The 18778-nt window shown below is 48.7% G+C and overlaps 3 protein-coding genes across 10 annotated transcripts in view; 2 read left to right on the top strand and 1 right to left on the bottom strand.

Annotated features, from left to right (window-relative positions):
- Positions 1-12712, bottom strand: part of LOC138194819 (collagen alpha-6(VI) chain-like) — a 34215-nt gene extending 21503 nt beyond the window's left edge. Inside the window, exons 1-7 of one of the 2 annotated variants that reach the window (XM_069143815.1) lie at positions 11783-12712; positions 10332-10454; positions 5644-6228; positions 4295-4894; positions 2269-2880; positions 1424-1966; positions 449-1000 (exon numbers count right to left, since the gene is read on the bottom strand). In XM_069143815.1, coding sequence (XP_068999916.1) covers positions 449-1000; positions 1424-1966; positions 2269-2880; positions 4295-4894; positions 5644-6228; positions 10332-10404 — 2965 coding nt within the window. In that variant the 5' untranslated portion in view covers positions 10405-10454; positions 11783-12712. The remainder of the gene's footprint in view (positions 1-448; positions 1001-1423; positions 1967-2268; positions 2881-4294; positions 4895-5643; positions 6229-10331; positions 10455-11782) is intronic. The other variant, XM_069143816.1, reaches the window with a different exon arrangement.
- An 856-nt stretch (positions 12713-13568) lies between these two features.
- LOC138194822 (ribonuclease P protein subunit p25-like protein) lies at positions 13569-16080 on the top strand. Of its 7 annotated transcripts, none has more exons than XM_069143826.1 (2): positions 13569-13614; positions 14949-16080. In XM_069143826.1, the coding sequence occupies exon 2, from the start codon at positions 14949-14951 to the stop codon at positions 15603-15605; it is 657 nt and encodes a 218-aa protein (XP_068999927.1). In that variant the 5' UTR covers positions 13569-13614; the 3' UTR covers positions 15606-16080. The 7 variants fall into 7 exon arrangements, with proteins under 7 accessions (XP_068999927.1, XP_068999922.1, XP_068999926.1 ...); XM_069143821.1 differs by lacking the exon at positions 13569-13614 and adding an exon at positions 13641-13727; XM_069143825.1 differs by lacking the exon at positions 13569-13614 and adding an exon at positions 13658-13713.
- Positions 16081-17178: 1098 nt separating this feature from the next.
- LOC138194797 (gamma-aminobutyric acid type B receptor subunit 2-like) lies at positions 17179-18337 on the top strand. The gene is made up of 5 exons (XM_069143775.1): positions 17179-17367; positions 17451-17621; positions 17717-17818; positions 17943-18114; positions 18198-18337. Exons 1-5 carry the CDS (start codon positions 17269-17271, stop codon positions 18335-18337), a joined length of 684 nt encoding a protein of 227 aa, XP_068999876.1. The 5' UTR covers positions 17179-17268.
- Positions 18338-18778: the final 441 nt, after the last annotated feature.

The following is an 18778-nucleotide window of genomic DNA, read 5'->3' as shown; positions in this document are numbered from 1 at the left end:
CGCAGGTGGAGATGACTTCAAACGTGACTTTCAATGACTTTCAAGACAACCCTGAGATCTCTGTGATAATCCAGTCCAGGTTTGACCTGTGTGAGTGCTGTAGTTCTGGACCTGGAGCCGGTCTAATGCGGCCCAGAGGTGAAAAAAGGCAGTGAAATATCCCAGTTTTTGTTTTCACAAATGGAATAAAGGTTTCCTAAAACAGAAAATGCTGTTCAGACTTTAGAGTTCAGGCTTCATCTAAAGTGTCTAAGATGCTTTAACAGCATTAAGAGGACAACATGTGGTTCGAAGCTGTCAGTAAGGTTTCCCTTAACTTTTCCCTTAAGTAGCGAATCTGAAGCTAACTTTAAGACCTAATAATGTGTGTATTATATGGTGTGATTCCACAATAAAAATAAATCTAATCAGTCACCACCTGGTTCAGACAGTCTCACACCACCCTTACCTTTCTTACAGAACTTTAAGGCCAGCTTGGGCACCAGTGACTTCAGTTCGTCAAAGTTTCTCAGAGTAAAGACCTGGTCCACGGAGTGGCTGATCTCCTGCAGCTGCTTGGTGCCGGCGTCCTTCAGTCCCACAGTGTAGATCTCCACGTTCTTGGCCCGGAGAGCTGCAGCGTGGAGCGCGACATTACCTTTGATGTTACCATCTGTTATCAGTACCAATCTCTGCTTCAGGTGAGGGCGTCCTCCTCTGTCTGCATCAAAGTACTTTGAGACATCCTGAATGCCCAATACGCTGCGAGTGCCTTGATTCATCTGAGTCATGCGGTCGATCGCCTGCATTATGTCCTCTTTTCTGTTGTACTTGTTGAGGTCAAACTCCAGACGAGATTCTGTGCTGAACTGCATGACGCCAACTTTCACCTGGTTCTCCCCAATGACCGACTTGCTGATGACAGATTTAATGAAGTCTTTCATTTTCTGATAGTCGATGTCAGTGATGCTCTCAGAGCTGGCAGTTAAGAAAAATATGTCGCTCGGTACATCTTCGCAAGCTGTGGGTACAGAACAGAGAAAGGTTAGTGTGGCGTTCCTCGTCTCCTCGAAGCGCAACCCTCCAGCCAGGTTAAACATCTTCCACCCTATCCACGTCATAGAGAGCCGAAGTGAAACTGCAGCTTCAGAAGCAATAAAGCCACGATCAAATTAGCATTAGCTGTAGCGTTCTGTTTTTGGACCGTCTGTCTGTCCGTCCCTTCCTTGTGGACGTAATATCTAAAGAATTCCTCGAGGGAATTTCTTCAAGTTTGGCAGACCGACACGAGGTCGGACACGAGGGTGAACTGATCTGACTTTGGTGGCAGAAGGTCAAAGGGCACCAAAGTCCCGCTTACAAAAGTAAAACATACTCCAGAAGTCCTGGTTTCAGTTCGGCTCTCTATGCGGGATGCGAGGCCGTCTCGTCCGGTTGTCCTTACCCTCTGAAGAGCAGATCTCTGTGACAATGTTGTTGCTGATGGACTTCAGGGCCTCAAAGTTACTGACAGAGAAAGTCCTCATGGAGTCACCGGAGATCTCCTCCAGCTCAGCCTGGCTTGAATTGAACACCCCGATGGCGTAGATGTTGATTTGCTGTCTCCTTAAGTTTTCTGCGTGACTTTTGACTGCATCAGCAGATTTTCCATCGGTGATGACAATCAGGTACTCTGGGACATTACGAGTCTTAAAATAACGTTCCATGTATAACAGAGCTTTTCCTGTGTTGGTCCCGCCTCCCACGTGCCTTATCGCCTTCACTGCTTTCTCCACATTCCGAGCATCCGAGTATTCCGTCAGGTCAAACTCTAGGGTGGGCGCATCGGAGTACTTCACCAGCCCGATGCGAACGTGTTGTTGCCCAATGTGGAAGTTTTTAAGAAACCCAATTATGAAGTTCTTCATGTCACTGAAGTCTGCGTGACTGATGCTTCCCGAGTCATCGATCAGGAAAAAGATGTCAGCTTCATCCTGGTGTTTACATGCTGGAGAGACAAAGAAGAAGAAGAAGGATTAGTTGTTCTCACGCAGCCTGAGAGAGGCGAGGCGAGGTTCACCTGAACGGGAGCTCACATACGGCTGGTTATGGGAACTAGATCTCACCGTTACATCTGAGAACCAAAAAGGTCTTTTACATCAGATCAAAATGACTTGTTGACCCCCTCCTCATCTTGACGTCCTCTTTATATCACAACTTAAGTGAACATGACATCATGAATACTCTTCAGACTTTGACTGTCCTCATGGAGGTTTGTGTAAGAGATCTTTAAGAAGAAAGGGTTCAAACCTTCTTTGACGTATTTTGTGGTCTCAACGTTGGTAATCATCTGGTAAATGATGTTGTTGCACAGGCTCTTCTGCAGGACCGTCCTCAGGGGTCTCAGCCTGGTGAAACTTGTCACATTGAAAACATAGCTGTAGGGAGGGAACGAAGCAATCTTCTGCAGCTGAGTTGTGTCGCCTTCTTTGATTCCTACGGCGTAAACTGTGACGCCGTCACGACGGAGCGCGATCGCCGCTTCGCTCACATCATCGTTGGAACGACCGTCAGTGATCACCACTGCCACCTTCTGGACAAACGCCCTGCTGCCCAGCCGCTCTTGGAACATCTCTGCCTTAGTGAAATTGAGGGCAGCTCCAATGTACGTCTGGCCCTCACGGTAAGGCAGCATGTTGATGAACTGCAGGATTTCAGCCTTGTCGCTGAAGGTGCTGAGGTGGACCTCCGCTATGGGTTTGTCGCTGCACGTCACGATGCCCACTCGGACTCTCGCTCGACTGACCTCCAGGCCACCGACGATCAAGTACAGGAAAGTGCGCACCAGCTGGAAGTGAGCTGGTCCGATGCTGCCGGACTCAACAATGAACACGACGTCTGCCACGTTGGCTCCTCTGCAATCTGTAAAGAGAGAAATTAGTCAACTTGAGCCTTCAGCTTCTGAAAAGAGAAACATTCTTTAAATCACAGAGTGTCCAAAACTCCAGATCAGTGTTGGAATATCAGAGTGTGTCCACGTGATCCAGTGACCACCGGATACCGGATGTTGTGCACTGAAACTAACTGGAAAGAAAAGTGACTCCGACCTCAACTCCTCCATGTTTGCCAGCATTTATTCAACTGTTCACATCGCTGCATCCAGCTCCGCCCACAGACTGTTTATAAAAGTGTTCGTAGCTTCTAGGTTTGAAAAATGGTTCCGATCTGGAAGTGTCTTCAGCTGCAATACCAGCGAGTGCCACTAGAGGTCGGCTCCAAAAAGCCTCCGGCTCCATAGACTCCCATTCAACTTCTCTCATCAAATCCAAAGTGAATAAAATGTGTCCATCAGTTATCTCGGTGTTGTTAGCTAAAGTCACTCCTTCTTATTAGTTTTCTGGAGGTCCATCTGAAAATAATCCCTCATTCATTAGAAAAGAAGATTCAAGAAGACCTGTTTTTGGGGGCGTGTCTGTTTGATTGACAGGCCTGTGGTGCAGTCAGGTTACAGCTATCGGTGGGCGGGACGTAGTATCGTCAGGTTTCCGATCAGATCGGTCAGATCCACCGCTGGCTCCTCCCCCAGCTCATCCAAATATGGTCACTTCCTGCTCCAAACCGCTCCGAACTAACAAAGATGGTGACGGACAGAATCTGAACTGGAGGATTCATAACATTCACAAACTAACGATGGCGTCACTGCTGGCTGCTGATTGGCTCTGCTGCCACCACCATTGTTAGAACTACAAGTTGACTTCAACATCGTCACATAAGCCACGCCTACTGGTCTCTGATTGGTCCGCCCTTCAGAGTGGCTGAACCAACCAACAGGTTTTCCAGACTACAATTACAGAGAAGACTGAAGCAGTGAGAGTCAGGTGGGCGGAGCCAGGCTAGTTCACATGAAGATGAGTTTGTTTGCAGACCTTGGAGCCGCCTCCCCTCAATCCATACAGAAAGTGTTTTGTATTAAACTGAGAATTTGTCTGAATGTCCAAATTGACTCCCACTAAAAAGGTTGAAAAATACATTGTCAAAAACCCGTCCCAATGAATGATAAGAATTACAAAAAACAAATAAAGTAGTTTATCATTACTATAATAATTCTAGTAATTGATCAGAAGGACTTTATCTAACGACACCATAATGGAAACATTTACCAACTTTGTATTTCAGAAGAGAACTGGATGCTTTTTCAATGGGAGTCTGTTGGACCACCTAGTGGCCTCACTGGTACTGTGGTTTGAGGCAACTACACATTGGCCTCACTTGTCAGACTCAGAAGCTACGACGCCCACTTCTATATTCAGTCGAAGGTAGAAGAAGAAGCGCTCACCTTGACTGACTTGAACCTCTTCCTGGGTTGTGATGACGTCCTTCAGCTGAGTCACTCTGGGAGAATCAAATGTCATGTTAGGGCTGGTGAAATGGTCCAGATGGTCATGGATGACTTTGCGAAATGTCCCGTCTCCAGATGAACCGGGTAATCCAGGTAAAAGGCCATTCATCCCCACAATAGTCACCCCGGCTGATTTGAGGTCATTCGCCCAATGAGACATGCGATCGGGTGATATTTCGCCGCTCACAATGACCAGCATCTGTTTGGTGCCAAGTTCTGCTCGGCCGCCCGCCTCCTCGCTGAAGAAGTTGTTGGCGGACTGCAGAGCGCGTGCTAGGTTTCCCCGTTGGTTGGGTTGTCGGTGCAGACGGAAGCGTTTTACAGCGTTCAGGGTCTCCTGTTTGGTTTGATGAGCATTAAGAAGGAATTCGACCTTGACGTCTTGACTGTACTGAGCCAGTCCAACACGGTAGGTAGACGCTCTGACGTCGAGCTGAGTGATCAGGTTGACGAGCTCGGTCCTGAAGATGTTGAACTGCTTTGGAACTGTGTTGCTGTCCACCAGGAAGAAAACATCTGTAAACCTGCTGGTTAAAGCTGAAACAAGACGGAAACAAGAAGAACATTTTATGACAGTAAAGGACAGAGTCATCAGTCTGGAGGTGTTGGTGAGCGTGTTAGACAACAGGTTGGAATCATCCGCAAAATGGCGGCAGTAAGTTCAGAGTGTTCCTGAAGGCAGCATGGTGATGCACCCGGAGCAGCAGGAAGCAACGAGCTTCATCAGGAAGTATTCATCAACATCATCACTGAGTTCCACGCGTTAACGTGACCGCTGGTCCGAGAACATTGGTGATGTCACCATAGAATCCTGAAACTGGAGCAGAGATGTTGATGAAGAGACGACACTCTGAGTACTTCCTGATGAAGCTCGTTGCTTCCTGCTGCGTTCAGGAACTCTCTGGACTTATTGATGGACCCTCGTATTGTCGCAGTTTGTCCAATTTGTCCAGTTTGTCCCGCCTCGCCTCTCTGCGGTGGAAGGCCGTTCATCCGACGGCCAATCGAAACAGTTACACGTTTGAAAGTGGACGTTTTCGGAAATCAATTTGTACAAACTAGTTTCCTGACACAAACTGACACCTTAACTACACCGACCGAAAGAGGACTGGAGGTCTGAGCGGTACGAAACATAACTCAGAGGACAAGAGACGGTTTCATGGGAGGTTGGGGAGATTACAGCTTTGTGGAATTATTAGCAGCCTCAGATGCTCTCCTCTTTCATGGTGTTCAAAACTTCGGTTACTTATTTTTACGTCTGAGTGATAAACTTTGTTTGCCGTTACCGCTCATCTGAGCCTTCATGGTGGTGCACAGAGCTTGCAGCAGACGGTCCGTCATCTCCGGCAGAGATTGGTAGCTGTTGGTGGTGAGGAGGAAGTGCTGCAGCGGCTTGTTAACGATGGCGCTCAGTTTGTCCTGGTTGACCTGTCCCACCCCGATACCAAACACCATGATGCCGTGCCTCCTCAGCCGCTGGGCCGCTTCTACGTCTTCATCGGAGAAGTCCCCAGTAGAGATGATCACGGCAAACTGAGGCTTCCGCTCAACGGCTCGGCTCCCGGACTCCTCTGTGAAGACCTGTTCCCGGAGGAAGTCGAGGGCCTCGCCCGTTTGCTTGCCACCTTTTCGGTGAGAAATTCTCTCCACTTCTCTCAGCAGTGATGCCTTGTCCATGTGGTCCTTCAGCAGGAACTCCAGGTGAGGATCGTCGCTGTACTGAGCCAGGCCGACCCGGACTCGGTCGCTGCCGATGTCGAGGCCCCCGATGATGCCTCTGACAAACGAGCGGACGTTCTGAAAGCTTTCAGCGATCCGGGAGGAGCCATCGACAAGGAAGACGATGTCGCCCTCAGTGGCGTCTTGGCACTCTGGACAGGAGAGGAAGAAGATCAGCAATGAATGTCCCAACACCAGGACCAGTCCCACAGCAACATTAAAGGCCTTGTGTCCCATCTGACCTTGTGTCCCATCTGACCTGATGTCCCATCTGACCTTGTGTCCCATCTGACCTGATGTCCCATCTGACCTTGTGTCCCATCTGACCTTGTGTCCCATCTGACCTGATGTCCCATCTGACCTTGTGTCCCATCTGACCTGATGTCCCATCTGACCTTGTGTCCCATCTGACCTTGTGTCCCATCTGACCTGATTTCCCATCTGACCTTGTGTCCCATCTGACATTATGTCCCATCTGACATTATTTCCCATCTGACCTTGTGTCCCATCTGACATTATGTCCCATCTGACATTATTTCCCATCTGACTTTGTGTCCCATCTGATCTGATGTCCCATCTGACCTGATGTCCAATCTGACCTGGTGTCCCATCTGACCTTGTGTCCCATCTGACCTGATGTCCCATCTGACCTGATGTCCCATCTGACCTTGTGTCCTATCTGACCTGATATCCCATCTGACCTTGTGTCCCATCTGACCTTGTGTCACATCTGACCTGATGTCCCATCTGATCTGATGTCCCATCTGACCTGATATCCCATCTGACCTTGTGTCCCATCTGACATTATGTCCCATCTGACCTTGTGTCCCATCTGACCTGATGTCCCATCTGACCCGATGTCACTTCTGACCTTGTGTCCCATCTGACGTGATGTCCCATCTGACCTTGTGTCCTATCTGGCCTGATGTCCCATCTGGCCTTGTGTCCCATCTGATCTTGTGTCCCATCTGACCTGATGTCCCATCTGACCTTGTGTCCTATCTGACCTGATGTCCCATCTAACCTGATGTCCCATCTGACCCGATGTCCCTTCTGACCTTGTTGCCCACCTGACATTATGTCCCATCTGACCTGATGTCCCATCTGACCTTGTGTCCTATCTGACCTGATATCCCATCTGAACTTGTGTCCCATCTGACATTATGTCCCATCTGACCTTGTGTCCCATCTGACCTGATATCCCATCTGACCTTGTATCCCAGCTGACATTATGTCCCATCCGACCCGATGTCCCTTCTGATATTGTGTCCCATCTGACCTGATGTCCCATCTGACCTTGTGTCCCATCTGACCTGATGTCCCTTCTGACCTTGTTTCCCATCCGACCCGATGTCCCTTCTGATCTTGTGTCCCATCTGACCTTGTGTCCCATCTGACCTGATGTCCCATCTGACCTTGTGTCCCATCTGACCTGATGTCCCTTCTGACCTTGTTTCCCATCCGACCCGATGTCTCTTCTGATCTTGTGTCCCATCTGACCTTGTGTCCCATCTGACATTATGTCCCATCTGACATTATTTCCCATCTGACCTTGTGTCCCATCTGACATTATGTCCCATCTGACATTATTTCCCATCTGACTTTGTGTCCCATCTGACCTCATATCCCATCTGACCTTGTGTCCCATCTGACATTGTGTCCCATCTGACATTATGTCCCATCTGACCTTGTGTCACATCTGACCTGATGTCCCATCTGATCTGATGTCCCATCTGACCTGATATCCCATCTGACCTTGTGTCCCATCTGACATTATGTCCCATCTGACCTGATGTCCCATCTGACCCGATGTCACTTCTGACCTTGTGTCCCATCTGACCTGATGTCCCATCTGACCTTGTGTCCTATCTGGCCTGATGTCCCATCTGGCCTTGTGTCCCATCTGATCTTGTGTCCCATCTGACCTGATGTCCCATCTGACCTTGTGTCCTATCTGACCTAATGTCCCATCTAACCTGATGTCCCATCTGACCTGATGTCCCATCTGACCTGATGTCCCATCTGACCTTGTGTCCTATCTGACCTGATATCCCATCTGAACTTGTGTCCCATCTGACATTATGTCCCATCTGACCTTGTGTCCCATCTGACCTTGTGTCCCATCTGACCTGATTTCCCATCTGACCTTGTGTCCCATCTGACATTATGTCCCATCTGACATTATTTCCCATCTGACCTTGTGTCCCATCTGACATTATTTCCCATCTGACTTTGTGTCCCATCTGATCTGATGTCCCATCTGACCTGATGTCCAATCTGACCTGGTGTCCCATCTGACCTTGTGTCCCATCTGACCTGATGTCCCATCTGACCTGATGTCCCATCTGACCTTGTGTCCTATCTGACCTGATATCCCATCTGACCTTGTGTCCCATCTGACCTTGTGTCACATCTGACCTGATGTCCCATCTGATCTGATGTCCCATCTGACCTGATATCCCATCTGACCTTGTGTCCCATCTGACATTATGTCCCATCTGACCTTGTGTCCCATCTGACCTGATGTCCCATCTGACCCGATGTCACTTCTGACCTTGTGTCCCATCTGACGTGATGTCCCATCTGACCTTGTGTCCTATCTGGCCTGATGTCCCATCTGGCCTTGTGTCCCATCTGATCTTGTGTCCCATCTGACCTGATGTCCCATCTGACCTTGTGTCCTATCTGACCTGATGTCCCATCTAACCTGATGTCCCATCTGACCCGATGTCCCTTCTGACCTTGTTGCCCACCTGACATTATGTCCCATCTGACCTGATGTGCCATCTGACCTGATGTCCCATCTGACCTTGTGTCCTATCTGACCTGATATCCCATCTGAACTTGTGTCCCATCTGACATTATGTCCCATCTGACCTTGTGTCCCATCTCACCTGATATCCCATCTGACCTTGTATCCCAGCTGACATTATGTCCCATCCGACCCGATGTCCCTTCTGATATTGTGTCCCATCTGACCTGATGTCCCATCTGACCTTGTGTCCCATATGACCTGATGTCCCTTCTGACCTTGTTTCCCATCCGACCCGATGTCCCTTCTGATCTTGTGTCCCATCTGACCTTGTGTCCCATCTGACCTGATGTCCCATCTGACCTTGTGTCCCATCTGACCTGATGTCCCTTCTGACCTTGTTTCCCATCCGACCCGATGTCTCTTCTGATCTTGTGTCCCATCTGACCTTGTGTCCCATCTGACATTATGTCCCATCTGACATTATTTCCCATCTGACCTTGTGTCCCATCTGACATTATGTCCCATCTGACATTATTTCCCATCTGACTTTGTGTCCCATCTGACATTATGTCCCATCTGACCTTGTGTCACATCTGACCTGATGTCCCATCTGATCTGATGTCCCATCTGACCTGATATCCCATCTGACCTTGTGTCCCATCTGACATTATGTCCCATCTGACCTGATGTCCCATCTGACCCGATGTCACTTCTGACCTTGTGTCCCATCTGACCTGATGTCCCATCTGACCTTGTGTCCTATCTGGCCTGATGTCCCATCTGGCCTTGTGTCCCATCTGATCTTGTGTCCCATCTGACCTGATGTCCCATCTGACCTTGTGTCCTATCTGACCTAATGTCCCATCTAACCTGATGTCCCATCTGACCCGATGTCCCTTCTGACCTTGTTGCCCACCTGACATTATGTCCCATCTGACCTGATGTCCCATCTGACCTGATGTCCCATCTGACCTTGTGTCCTATCTGACCTGATATCCCATCTGAACTTGTGTCCCATCTGACATTATGTCCCATCTGACCTTGTGTCCCATCCGACCCGATGTCCCTTCTGATCTTGTGTCCCATCTGACCTTGTGTCCCATCTGACCTGATGTCCCATCTGACCTTGTGTCCCATCTGACCTGATGTCCCTTCTGACCTTGTTTCCCATCCGACCCGATGTCCCTTCTGACCTTGTGTCCCATCTGACCTTGTGTCCCATCTGACCCTTTGTCCCATCTGATCTTGTGTCCCATCTGACCCTTTATCCCATCTGACCTTGTGTCCCATCTGACCTTTTGTCCCATTTGACCTGATGTCCCATCTGACCCTTTGTCCCATCTGACCTTGTGTCCCATCTGACCCTTTGTCCCATCTGACCTGATGTCCCATCTGACCCTTTGTCCCATCTGACCTTGTGTCCCAGTCCCTTTTAATTGCCCCCTCATGAACACCTAGAATAAAGCCCACCTGACCTGGGTTGTTGTGTTCGGTACCGACCTGCGATCTGAGCAGCGGTGCAGCAGAAACACGCTGCGACGAGGCTGAAGAGAAGACCTGCTCTTCCCTCCATGTTGGGTTTCTGTCCTCCTGCAGAACCAGTCCGGATACTTCAGGGTGAAACTTTCAGAGACATGAAGTGAATATTGATCGTTTTCTTCAATCAATATTAATAATAGTAATAAACTGTATTTGCATATCACCTTTCCTTCAAGAAATGCAGCTCAAAGTGTTTTATAGCTAAAAAATAACATTAAAACAGACATGCAGGAAGATAATATTACGGTTATTAGGGCTCGAGTTTACTTTACAATATTAATCAGTGGCACTTTTTTATTTGATAAAACTATTTATTTATTGATGGGTTGATTTTCCTTTTGTAATCTTTGTGTTCTTGGTCCACAATTGAATTTCAATTATTTGAATTCCATCTAAATTTTGGACTGTAAAAATATCATCATGTTTCTGGTCAAATTTATGCAGAAAAGTAGAAAAACCCTGAAAATTCACGGACTTTGATTTGATTTGTGAATCAAGTGAACTCATATTTAATGTATCAGATGTTGAAATTGTGCATTTTTTTTTTTAATCATTTTATGATAAATATATGCTTATTTTGAATTTGATGGCAGAAACAGGTGTAAAAAGCAGTCGGGACAAGTTCATGTTGACCACATCACCTTTTCAACACACGTCTCCGTTTCAGTTTTGTCTTTTACATGATTTACAAATTATTCTGTTTCACAGCGTCACGACTTTTCGGGGTTTTAGTTGAAATCGATGTTCGGTGTGAAAACCTGCGATGAACCAGAACCTAAACATCTAAAAGTTCTGCAGAGAAAAACTTTGTAAAAACACGACGAGAGAAACATAATAAAAGACAACAGATAATCTTCATGTTGAATGTGCTGCTTCTGTTTGTATGTGTGAGTTTGTACAGCAGATTGTCTGTAGTGAAAGAAATGTTTGATCTCAGTCAGTCCTCGTAAAATAAAGATCGGCCCAAATAAATAATAATAATAATAATAATAATAATAATAATAAAAAAGAATTTGAATTGTGGTGCACTGAACGAGTTTAAACTTTAAATCCGAATTGCTTAAAACATAAAACTGTTATTGAACCATTTAAAACTTAAAATATAAAACTGTTATTGAACCATTTAAAACTTAAAATATAAAACTGTTACTGAAACAGAACCAATTAAAACTTGAAATCAAGAAAAAAATGTTACTGAAATAGAACTATTTAAAACTTAAAACACAACCAGAGGAACGTTTTCTTTGACTGTAATTGATCACACTGCTGCAAACAGTCAGCATGAATCTCAGCTGGTTAATCAGCTCACAACTTTAATATCTGTCCATATTTAATATCTATCGATATTTAATATCCGTTAAACACTGAATGGAACTCAGGATGAAGACAGAGTTAAAGTTAGAGTCACTTACAGATCTGCTGAATCAGAACCGTCCGACCTGAAACACAGGAACCCCACACACAGAGCTGCAGGAGGGAGCTGCTTTAAGATGGTCAGCAGGAGGAGGAGCAGGGGGAGGAGGAGCAGGAGGAGGAGCAGGGGGAGGAGGAGCAGGGGGAGGAGGAGCAGGAAGCATAGCAGCCTCCCCCTCCTCTGTATTCTGCAGATGTGACATTGCATTAACGTGCATTAATTTTTGTTTGTCAGCATTAATATTTATTTATCAGCATTATTTTTTGTTTATCCTCCTGTGTTTTAATTTATTCGTTTTTTGTTTTTTTTACATCATTTGCTTTTAATCAGCTCCTTTTTGTTGTTGTGACTTTACACCTTTTCTCAAATATGTCGATTTAATTTGTGGAGTTTTAATTTTTTTGTGGTAAAATTGCATGAAATGACATCAAACTTCTTTTTTTTTTAGACGCGTCAGAGGAAACTGGGTTTGAGATGGTTTCTAGTCGTGCTGATGCTCCACAGCGTTTCCACCTGTGGCCGGGCTGAACATCAGAACTCAGGTTCTGAGCAACCTGCAGACCAGCGATGTTAAAGGTCCGGTGGGATGTTAAAGGTCCGTTGGGGTGTTAAAGTATGTTGAAACTCATCACAGCTGATCACAGCTGCTGCCGCTCGACTCGTCGGGCCGGCGGTCGGCTCGGTGATGGACGAGTTGGTTTTGGCAGCGACAGGCGGTTCTGAGAGGTTCTGGAGGACTGAACGCTCGGACAGCAGCTGACCTTCAACACTTCACAGGATCTCTGAGGACGAGTCAGTCGGTTTCAACGTGCAGCCGGAGATCCAGAACAAATGAAGTGTTCACGTTCTGTTGAGTCCTGCTGATGCTGTAAATTCAAGACTTTTTGTTTACGGACGGCCACAAGAAGAAGAAACCAACAGGTTCTGGAGGTTCTGGAGGTTCTGGTCTGAGGGTCCAAATCAGATTGAACTTCTGCAAATCACAGGATGGTTGAATGTAGAGCGTTTTCAGACTGACGTCAGGACTACGGCACAACCAGATCCAACCAGGTCTGAAACCAGGTTCAAAACCAGTCCGAAGTTAGTCCAGTATCAGTCCAAAACTAGTCTAAAACCAGGTTTACAAACAGTCCAATATTGACACCTCCTATATAAATCTACCAAACTATTTTATCTCACTTTTTGCAACAGGTTTGTAATAATCATAACAAGGTACCCTATGTTTTCGGTAGTTAGTTACTTTATTAATCCCCAAGGGGAAATTTTTTCGCTTTTTGTTTTTATGACTAAACCTTAAAAAATTCAAACATGCTTAATTTTTAAAGTTTAAACTACAAATTATATATGATTGTATATCTATGTATCTACATATGACAGCCTGTCCTTTGTATTAATCAACATTTTCCTTTTCCTCAACAATAATTATGTTTTTATAACTTTATAAACACATTTAAGAGCCAACAGTTAAAAAAGATGACAGCGTTAAACTGTGAAATAAAGCAAACTGATAAAAAGCAGATTAAAGTAACTCGACTCACTGCCGCCCCCTGTGGCGGGAGGCGGGAAGGACTCACTGCCGCCCCCTGTGGCGGGAGGCGGGAAGGACTCACTGCCGCCCCCTGTGGCGGGAGGCGGGAAGGACTCACTGCCGCTTCCCCCCACCCCCCGTTGAACACCACATTTCAGTGTTTTCAGACGAGACATTCAGTAGAAAGTCAATAAAAAGCAGATGGTTCTTCTGCTGTCGTCCCGGTACATCCTCAGGTTTCTACCTGGTCACACAGGTGCTCTGAATTCAGATGAAGCTTCTGAAGTTCGCCGGTTTCTGAGGTAGAGACGCACGTTAGTTTACGACAGTTCTCATCGTCATACGGCAGCGCGGCGCAGCTGAAGTAAACATGTGGACAGTTCAGTAAGAGAACGCTGCAGGTCTGATTCTAAATGTAGGTTTTATATTTGAGTCCACACGGTCACATTGAGGTCACATTGAGGTCACATTGAGGTCACATTATTTATCATGACTCGGGGTTTTTACACTCGGCACGTGCCCCCTCGTTTAGCTTGTAGCTTAGCCGCATCTGCTAACAGCTAACAACGCAGTTTTTTGTCAACTTTTTCCAACATCAGTAAAAAAACAGGAAGTCTCCGTGGTGACGTCACGTGGAGAAGTCTCCGTGGTGACGTCACGTGACCGCGCAGAGTAAAGTTTAGTTTGACGTCTTTCTGTCAGTCCGGCGTGTGTTCGGCTAGCGTTGGCACAGCGCCGATCTTCATTTAAAATACCATCGCTTTGAAAGTTTTCTTTCTCTCCACATCCGGTACATTCATATCACGAAGGTTCTTCACGTTCTCCTGAATCACTTCGACCTTCTCCTTAATTCGGCGTACACCAGGTTGAGGAAGTGCGGTTGGTTTTAGTTCAATTGTTCAGTCTGTCCGGTAGCTTGTACGTTAACGTTGCCGAATACCAAACGTGGTGAAGAGGAGAAGATCGGGACATTTAAACGTTGGTTCTCAGAGGAATGAACTCATTCCGATGCTGATTATATCAGAAGACCCTGAAACCTGGTTCGAGACGTAATTTACATCCTGGTTCAACAGTGTTCGATGTGAGGAGGACGTTTGAAGTGACTCCGTAGTTTTCTGGATGGAGTTTGGTGTGCAGGTCTGAAGAGGTGCTTCATGTATTAGATTGTTTCCACCAATGAAGGACGATGTTTGTTGTTGTTTTTAATGTCAGGTGATCAACAACATATGAAGACTACGAAGCTCCAACCAACAACATCCTCTTTACCTATTTGGATAATTCTGGATGATATTCAGATGACTTTTGTCAGAAAGTGTCGGATGACGTCAGGAGCTGCTCTTAAAACCGTCTTTTGGTATTTTGAATGAAACCTTTCTGCTGCTGAGTGCTGAGTTCTCGGCACCGGTCCAGTTCCTTTACTGGTAAACTTGTCCTGTCTTCACTCAGGATGTGCACACGGTCCATCTGAGGTCAGGTGATCTGGCGCCCCCTTGTGGCGCTGCAGGTTTCTGTCCCGATACAAGTTTCGACCTCAGATGTCCTCAGAAAACACACAGATGTGAGAAAAGAAGTCCAGTTTCCTTTCAGGAAGTCGACTGACTGTTTAATTTGTGTTGTGGTTCTGGTTCTGATGCAGATGGAGAACTACAGCAGAGCTCGGACCGTGGAGCGGCCGTCCGTCTGTCCGTTCGCCGGCCTCCACGCCGACACGCCGGAGATCCGCGTCAAAGACGGCAGCAAGATCCGCAACCTGCTGCGCTACGCCCTGAGCCGCATGGAGGCCAAACCCCGGGGGGAGGGGCAGGGGGAGGGGGAGGGGCACGCTCCGGGCCGGCCGCTCTGCAGACACCTGGTCTTCACGGCGAGCGGTAAGGGCGTCTCCAAGGCCATCACGTGCGCGGAGATCATGAAGCGGCGCGTGAAGGGGCTCCACCAGCTGACCCGGCTGCTGTACGGCGCCGTGGACGAGGTGTGGGAGCCGCTGGAGTCCGGCGCCGGACTCGACAGCCTCACCGTCAGCCGTAACCTGCCCGCCATCTGGATCCTCCTCTCCTCGGAGCCGCTGGACCGCAGCCAGCCCGGCTACCAGGCGCCGGGCCGCTACGACGCCCTCTGGGCTCAGTCCGCCGGCAGGGAGGAGGGGGCGGGGCCGAGACCAGCGCACAAGAGGAAGAGGGGAGGAGGAGGAGGAGGAGGAGGAGGAGGAGGAGGCGGAGGAGGCGGAGGCAGCAGAGGGAAGGGACCCGGCCGGCAGACTGGACGGTCCAAAGAACCGCTGAAAGGACAGAGTTGATTCAGTGCAGCCGGTTCTGGTCCGAACACGTGAACTGGTTCAGAGACACGAAACCGACGTGCAACTGACGTCGGACCCGTACGGAGCCGGACCGGTCCAGGACCACTGCAGGTCCACCAGAACCGCGTCTCCACCGAACACCCAGCGCATGGTCGTCCTGGAGTTTCCATGGCAACAGAGTGATGATAGTCAAAAGCTCCAGAACAAGAGAGGAAGTGGACCTTCAGGAGTTTGTTCTGTCAGCCTCTTTATGCTCCTGCATGATCTAAAGAGTTTTCTTCAACATGTAACAAATAAGTACACGTGTTTTAAACTTGACTCGATGGTGAAAATGCCGAGCAGATAAAACATCTTCATCATCACCGGGCTCCTTTATTTCCTGGTTCTTCTCTGAAAGCTGCAGTTTAAACAATTTGAAATCTGAGTTGTAAAAAATGTGTTTTTTCAGAACGTAAAATTAAAGAGATTTAATTTGTGTCGCTCTGAGATTGTTTTTCCTGTTTGAACCGAGGTTATTAAATAACCAAGCAGACAGCTGCTCTGGTTGACAACGGTGTGATTTGATTGACAGACGTCAGGTGGTTTGTAGTAGACCTGGAGGCGGGGCTCTCCTCTAGAACCCGTGAGCAGCCGGTTCTGAGGATCCAGGTGGCATCTTGAGTTGCTGCTGATCCGTTTATCTCTCAGCCTCTTAGAGGATTAGCGGTCTCAGTCTCCGTCTGCACTCCGAGCAGGATGGACCGGCGTGGACGGCTGCACCGAGTCTTCAGGGTCCTGCTGGTCTGCTGGCTGACCGTCGGGCCGGCGCCGGCTCTGGTTCGGCACCCTCTGCCCGTGCTGTGGATGATGCCGGTGAGCTCCGGGTCGGGGAGGCAGAACCAGACGGCCGGCGTGGCCGCCGCTGTCAGACTGGCCCTGCAGGACCTGAAGGAACAAGCAGCACCGCTGGGGGACTACGAGATCCAGCTGCAGACCCTGGACCTCCAGGTGGGTGTCAGACCTGGACCTCCGGGTGGGTGTCAGACCTGGACCTCCGGGTGGGTTTCAGACCTGGACCTCCGGGTGGGTGTCAGACCTGGACCTCCGGGTGGGTGTCAGACCTGGACCTCCGAATGGGACCACAGACTGTTTCTAAAAGAGTTCGTAGTTTCAGGTCTGTAAAATGGTTCCGATCCAGAAGTGTCTTCAGCTGCAATACCAGCGAGTGCCACTAGAGGTCGGCTCCAAAAAGCCTCCGGCTCCATAGACTCCCATTCAACTTCTCTCATCAAATCCAAAGTGAATAAAATGTGTCCAGCTGGTCGTTGAATCTTTCTTAGTCCGGTTTTCCAACAGTGAACACGGCGGCTAAAGTTTTTGGTTGAAATAAGAAGTGTTACGTACACAAGAGAAAAAGGTCTTTCAGGCAGCACTTCATTAACAACAATGATTCTGTGGTGGAAATCAGTGCGTGGGCTCAGGAACACATCCGATCTATTTGTTTTATTTTGATTTTACACAGCGTCACTACTTATTGGAAACTTGGAGGTGCTTTTATGACGTGTGAAACTGAAGATGTTGGCGGTCGTATTGATGCAGATCTTTCACTGCTGATATTTGAGGACGTGTTCGTCGTGTTTTGCAGTGCGACCCCGCTGAAGCCCTCAAAGCCCTGTTTGACGCCATGTGGGCGGGGCCAAGGTACCTGCTGGTGTTGGGAGGGGTGTGTCCGGGCGTGACGGCGCTGATCGGCCGCTCCCTGCCGGCCCTCAGCCTGGTGCAGGTACGGTTCTGGACTGCGGGGGATGAAGCGGTATGTTCTAAGCGGTTGGTCTCACCTGCTTCCGTGTCCTCCCGATGTCCCAGGTGTCCTTCGCGGCCTCGTCCCCGGGCCTGTCCAACAGGAGGTGGTACGGGAACCTGTTCAGCACGGTGCCGTCGGACCGGGCCCTGAACCGGGCCGCGGTGAAGCTGCTGCAGGGCCACAAGTGGAGCCGAGTCGGGCTGGTGACGCAGAACGGACCGCGTCTCTCCGAGGTGGACAGACGACACGCCGTCTCAACATCTTCTGGTTTTTAGCCTTTTGTGACAGTAGACTGAATATCGGTCCTGTGATGGTGTTCTGCCTGCAGATGAAGAGGGATCTGATCCGCCAGCTGCTGAAGGCCGACGTCCAGCTCGTCGCCTCGGAGACGCTCTCTGAGGACGTCTGCAGCAGCCTGAGGACCATGAAGGTACGGAGGGACGCCCGTCCGCTTACTTCTGACCACGGCGGTGTCGTACGGGAGCGGAAGTCCACGTGAGGACGAACGTTTGAATGATTCACTTCAGGAACCAACATTCGCTCGTGTTTTGCAGGATCGTGACGTTCGAATCATCATCGGACAGTTTGAGGAGGATTCGCTGTCGGAGGTTTTCTGCTGCGTGAGTACACACGGCAGCCAAAAGTATGTGGACACCGGTGGGGTTTGTTCCAGTAAAGAGAAGCTCACATTCAGACAGTTTCATAAGGAACCAATCCTGTTGTCCTGTGGGCGGAGCTTTTCGAGAAAAAGGGGTGGGCGGAGACTGAATGAAGGCAAAGGTGTCGAGTTACATCCCATAAATGTGAAGTTTTAGAATTTAATCAGGATTCGGTGACTCAGCAGACGATGACTCAGCAGACGGTGACTCAGCAGACGATGACTCAGCAGACGGTGACTCAGCAGACGGTGACTCAGCAGACAGATGGTGACTCAGCAGACAGATGGTGACTCAGCAGACGGATGGTGACTCAGCAGATGGATGGTGACTCAGCAGACGGATGGTGACTCAGCAGATGGATGGTGACTCAGCAGACAGATGGTGACTCAGCAGACAGATGGTGACTCAGCAGATGGATGGTGACTCAGCAGACGGATGGTGACTCAGCAGACGGATGGTGACTCAGCAGATGGATGGTGACTCAGCAGACAGATGGTGACTCAGCAGACAGATGGTGACTCAGCAGACAGATGGTGACTCAGCAGACGGATGGTGACTCAGCAGACAGATGGTGACTCAGCAGACAGATGGTGACTCAGCAGACAGATGGTGACTCAGCAGACGGATGGTGACTCAGCAGACAGATGGTGACTCAGCAGACGGATGGTGACTCAGCAGATGGATGGTGACTCAGCAGACGGATGGTGACTCAGCAGATGGATGGTGACTCA

The sequence above is a fragment of the Embiotoca jacksoni genome, unplaced genomic scaffold (genome assembly GCF_022577435.1).
Source record: "Embiotoca jacksoni isolate LCO1_2020_lvr unplaced genomic scaffold, fEmbJac1.0.p SCAF_114, whole genome shotgun sequence".
Classification (NCBI taxonomy): domain Eukaryota; kingdom Metazoa; phylum Chordata; class Actinopteri; family Embiotocidae; genus Embiotoca; species Embiotoca jacksoni.
This window is presented reverse-complemented; position numbering and strand designations above follow the sequence as displayed.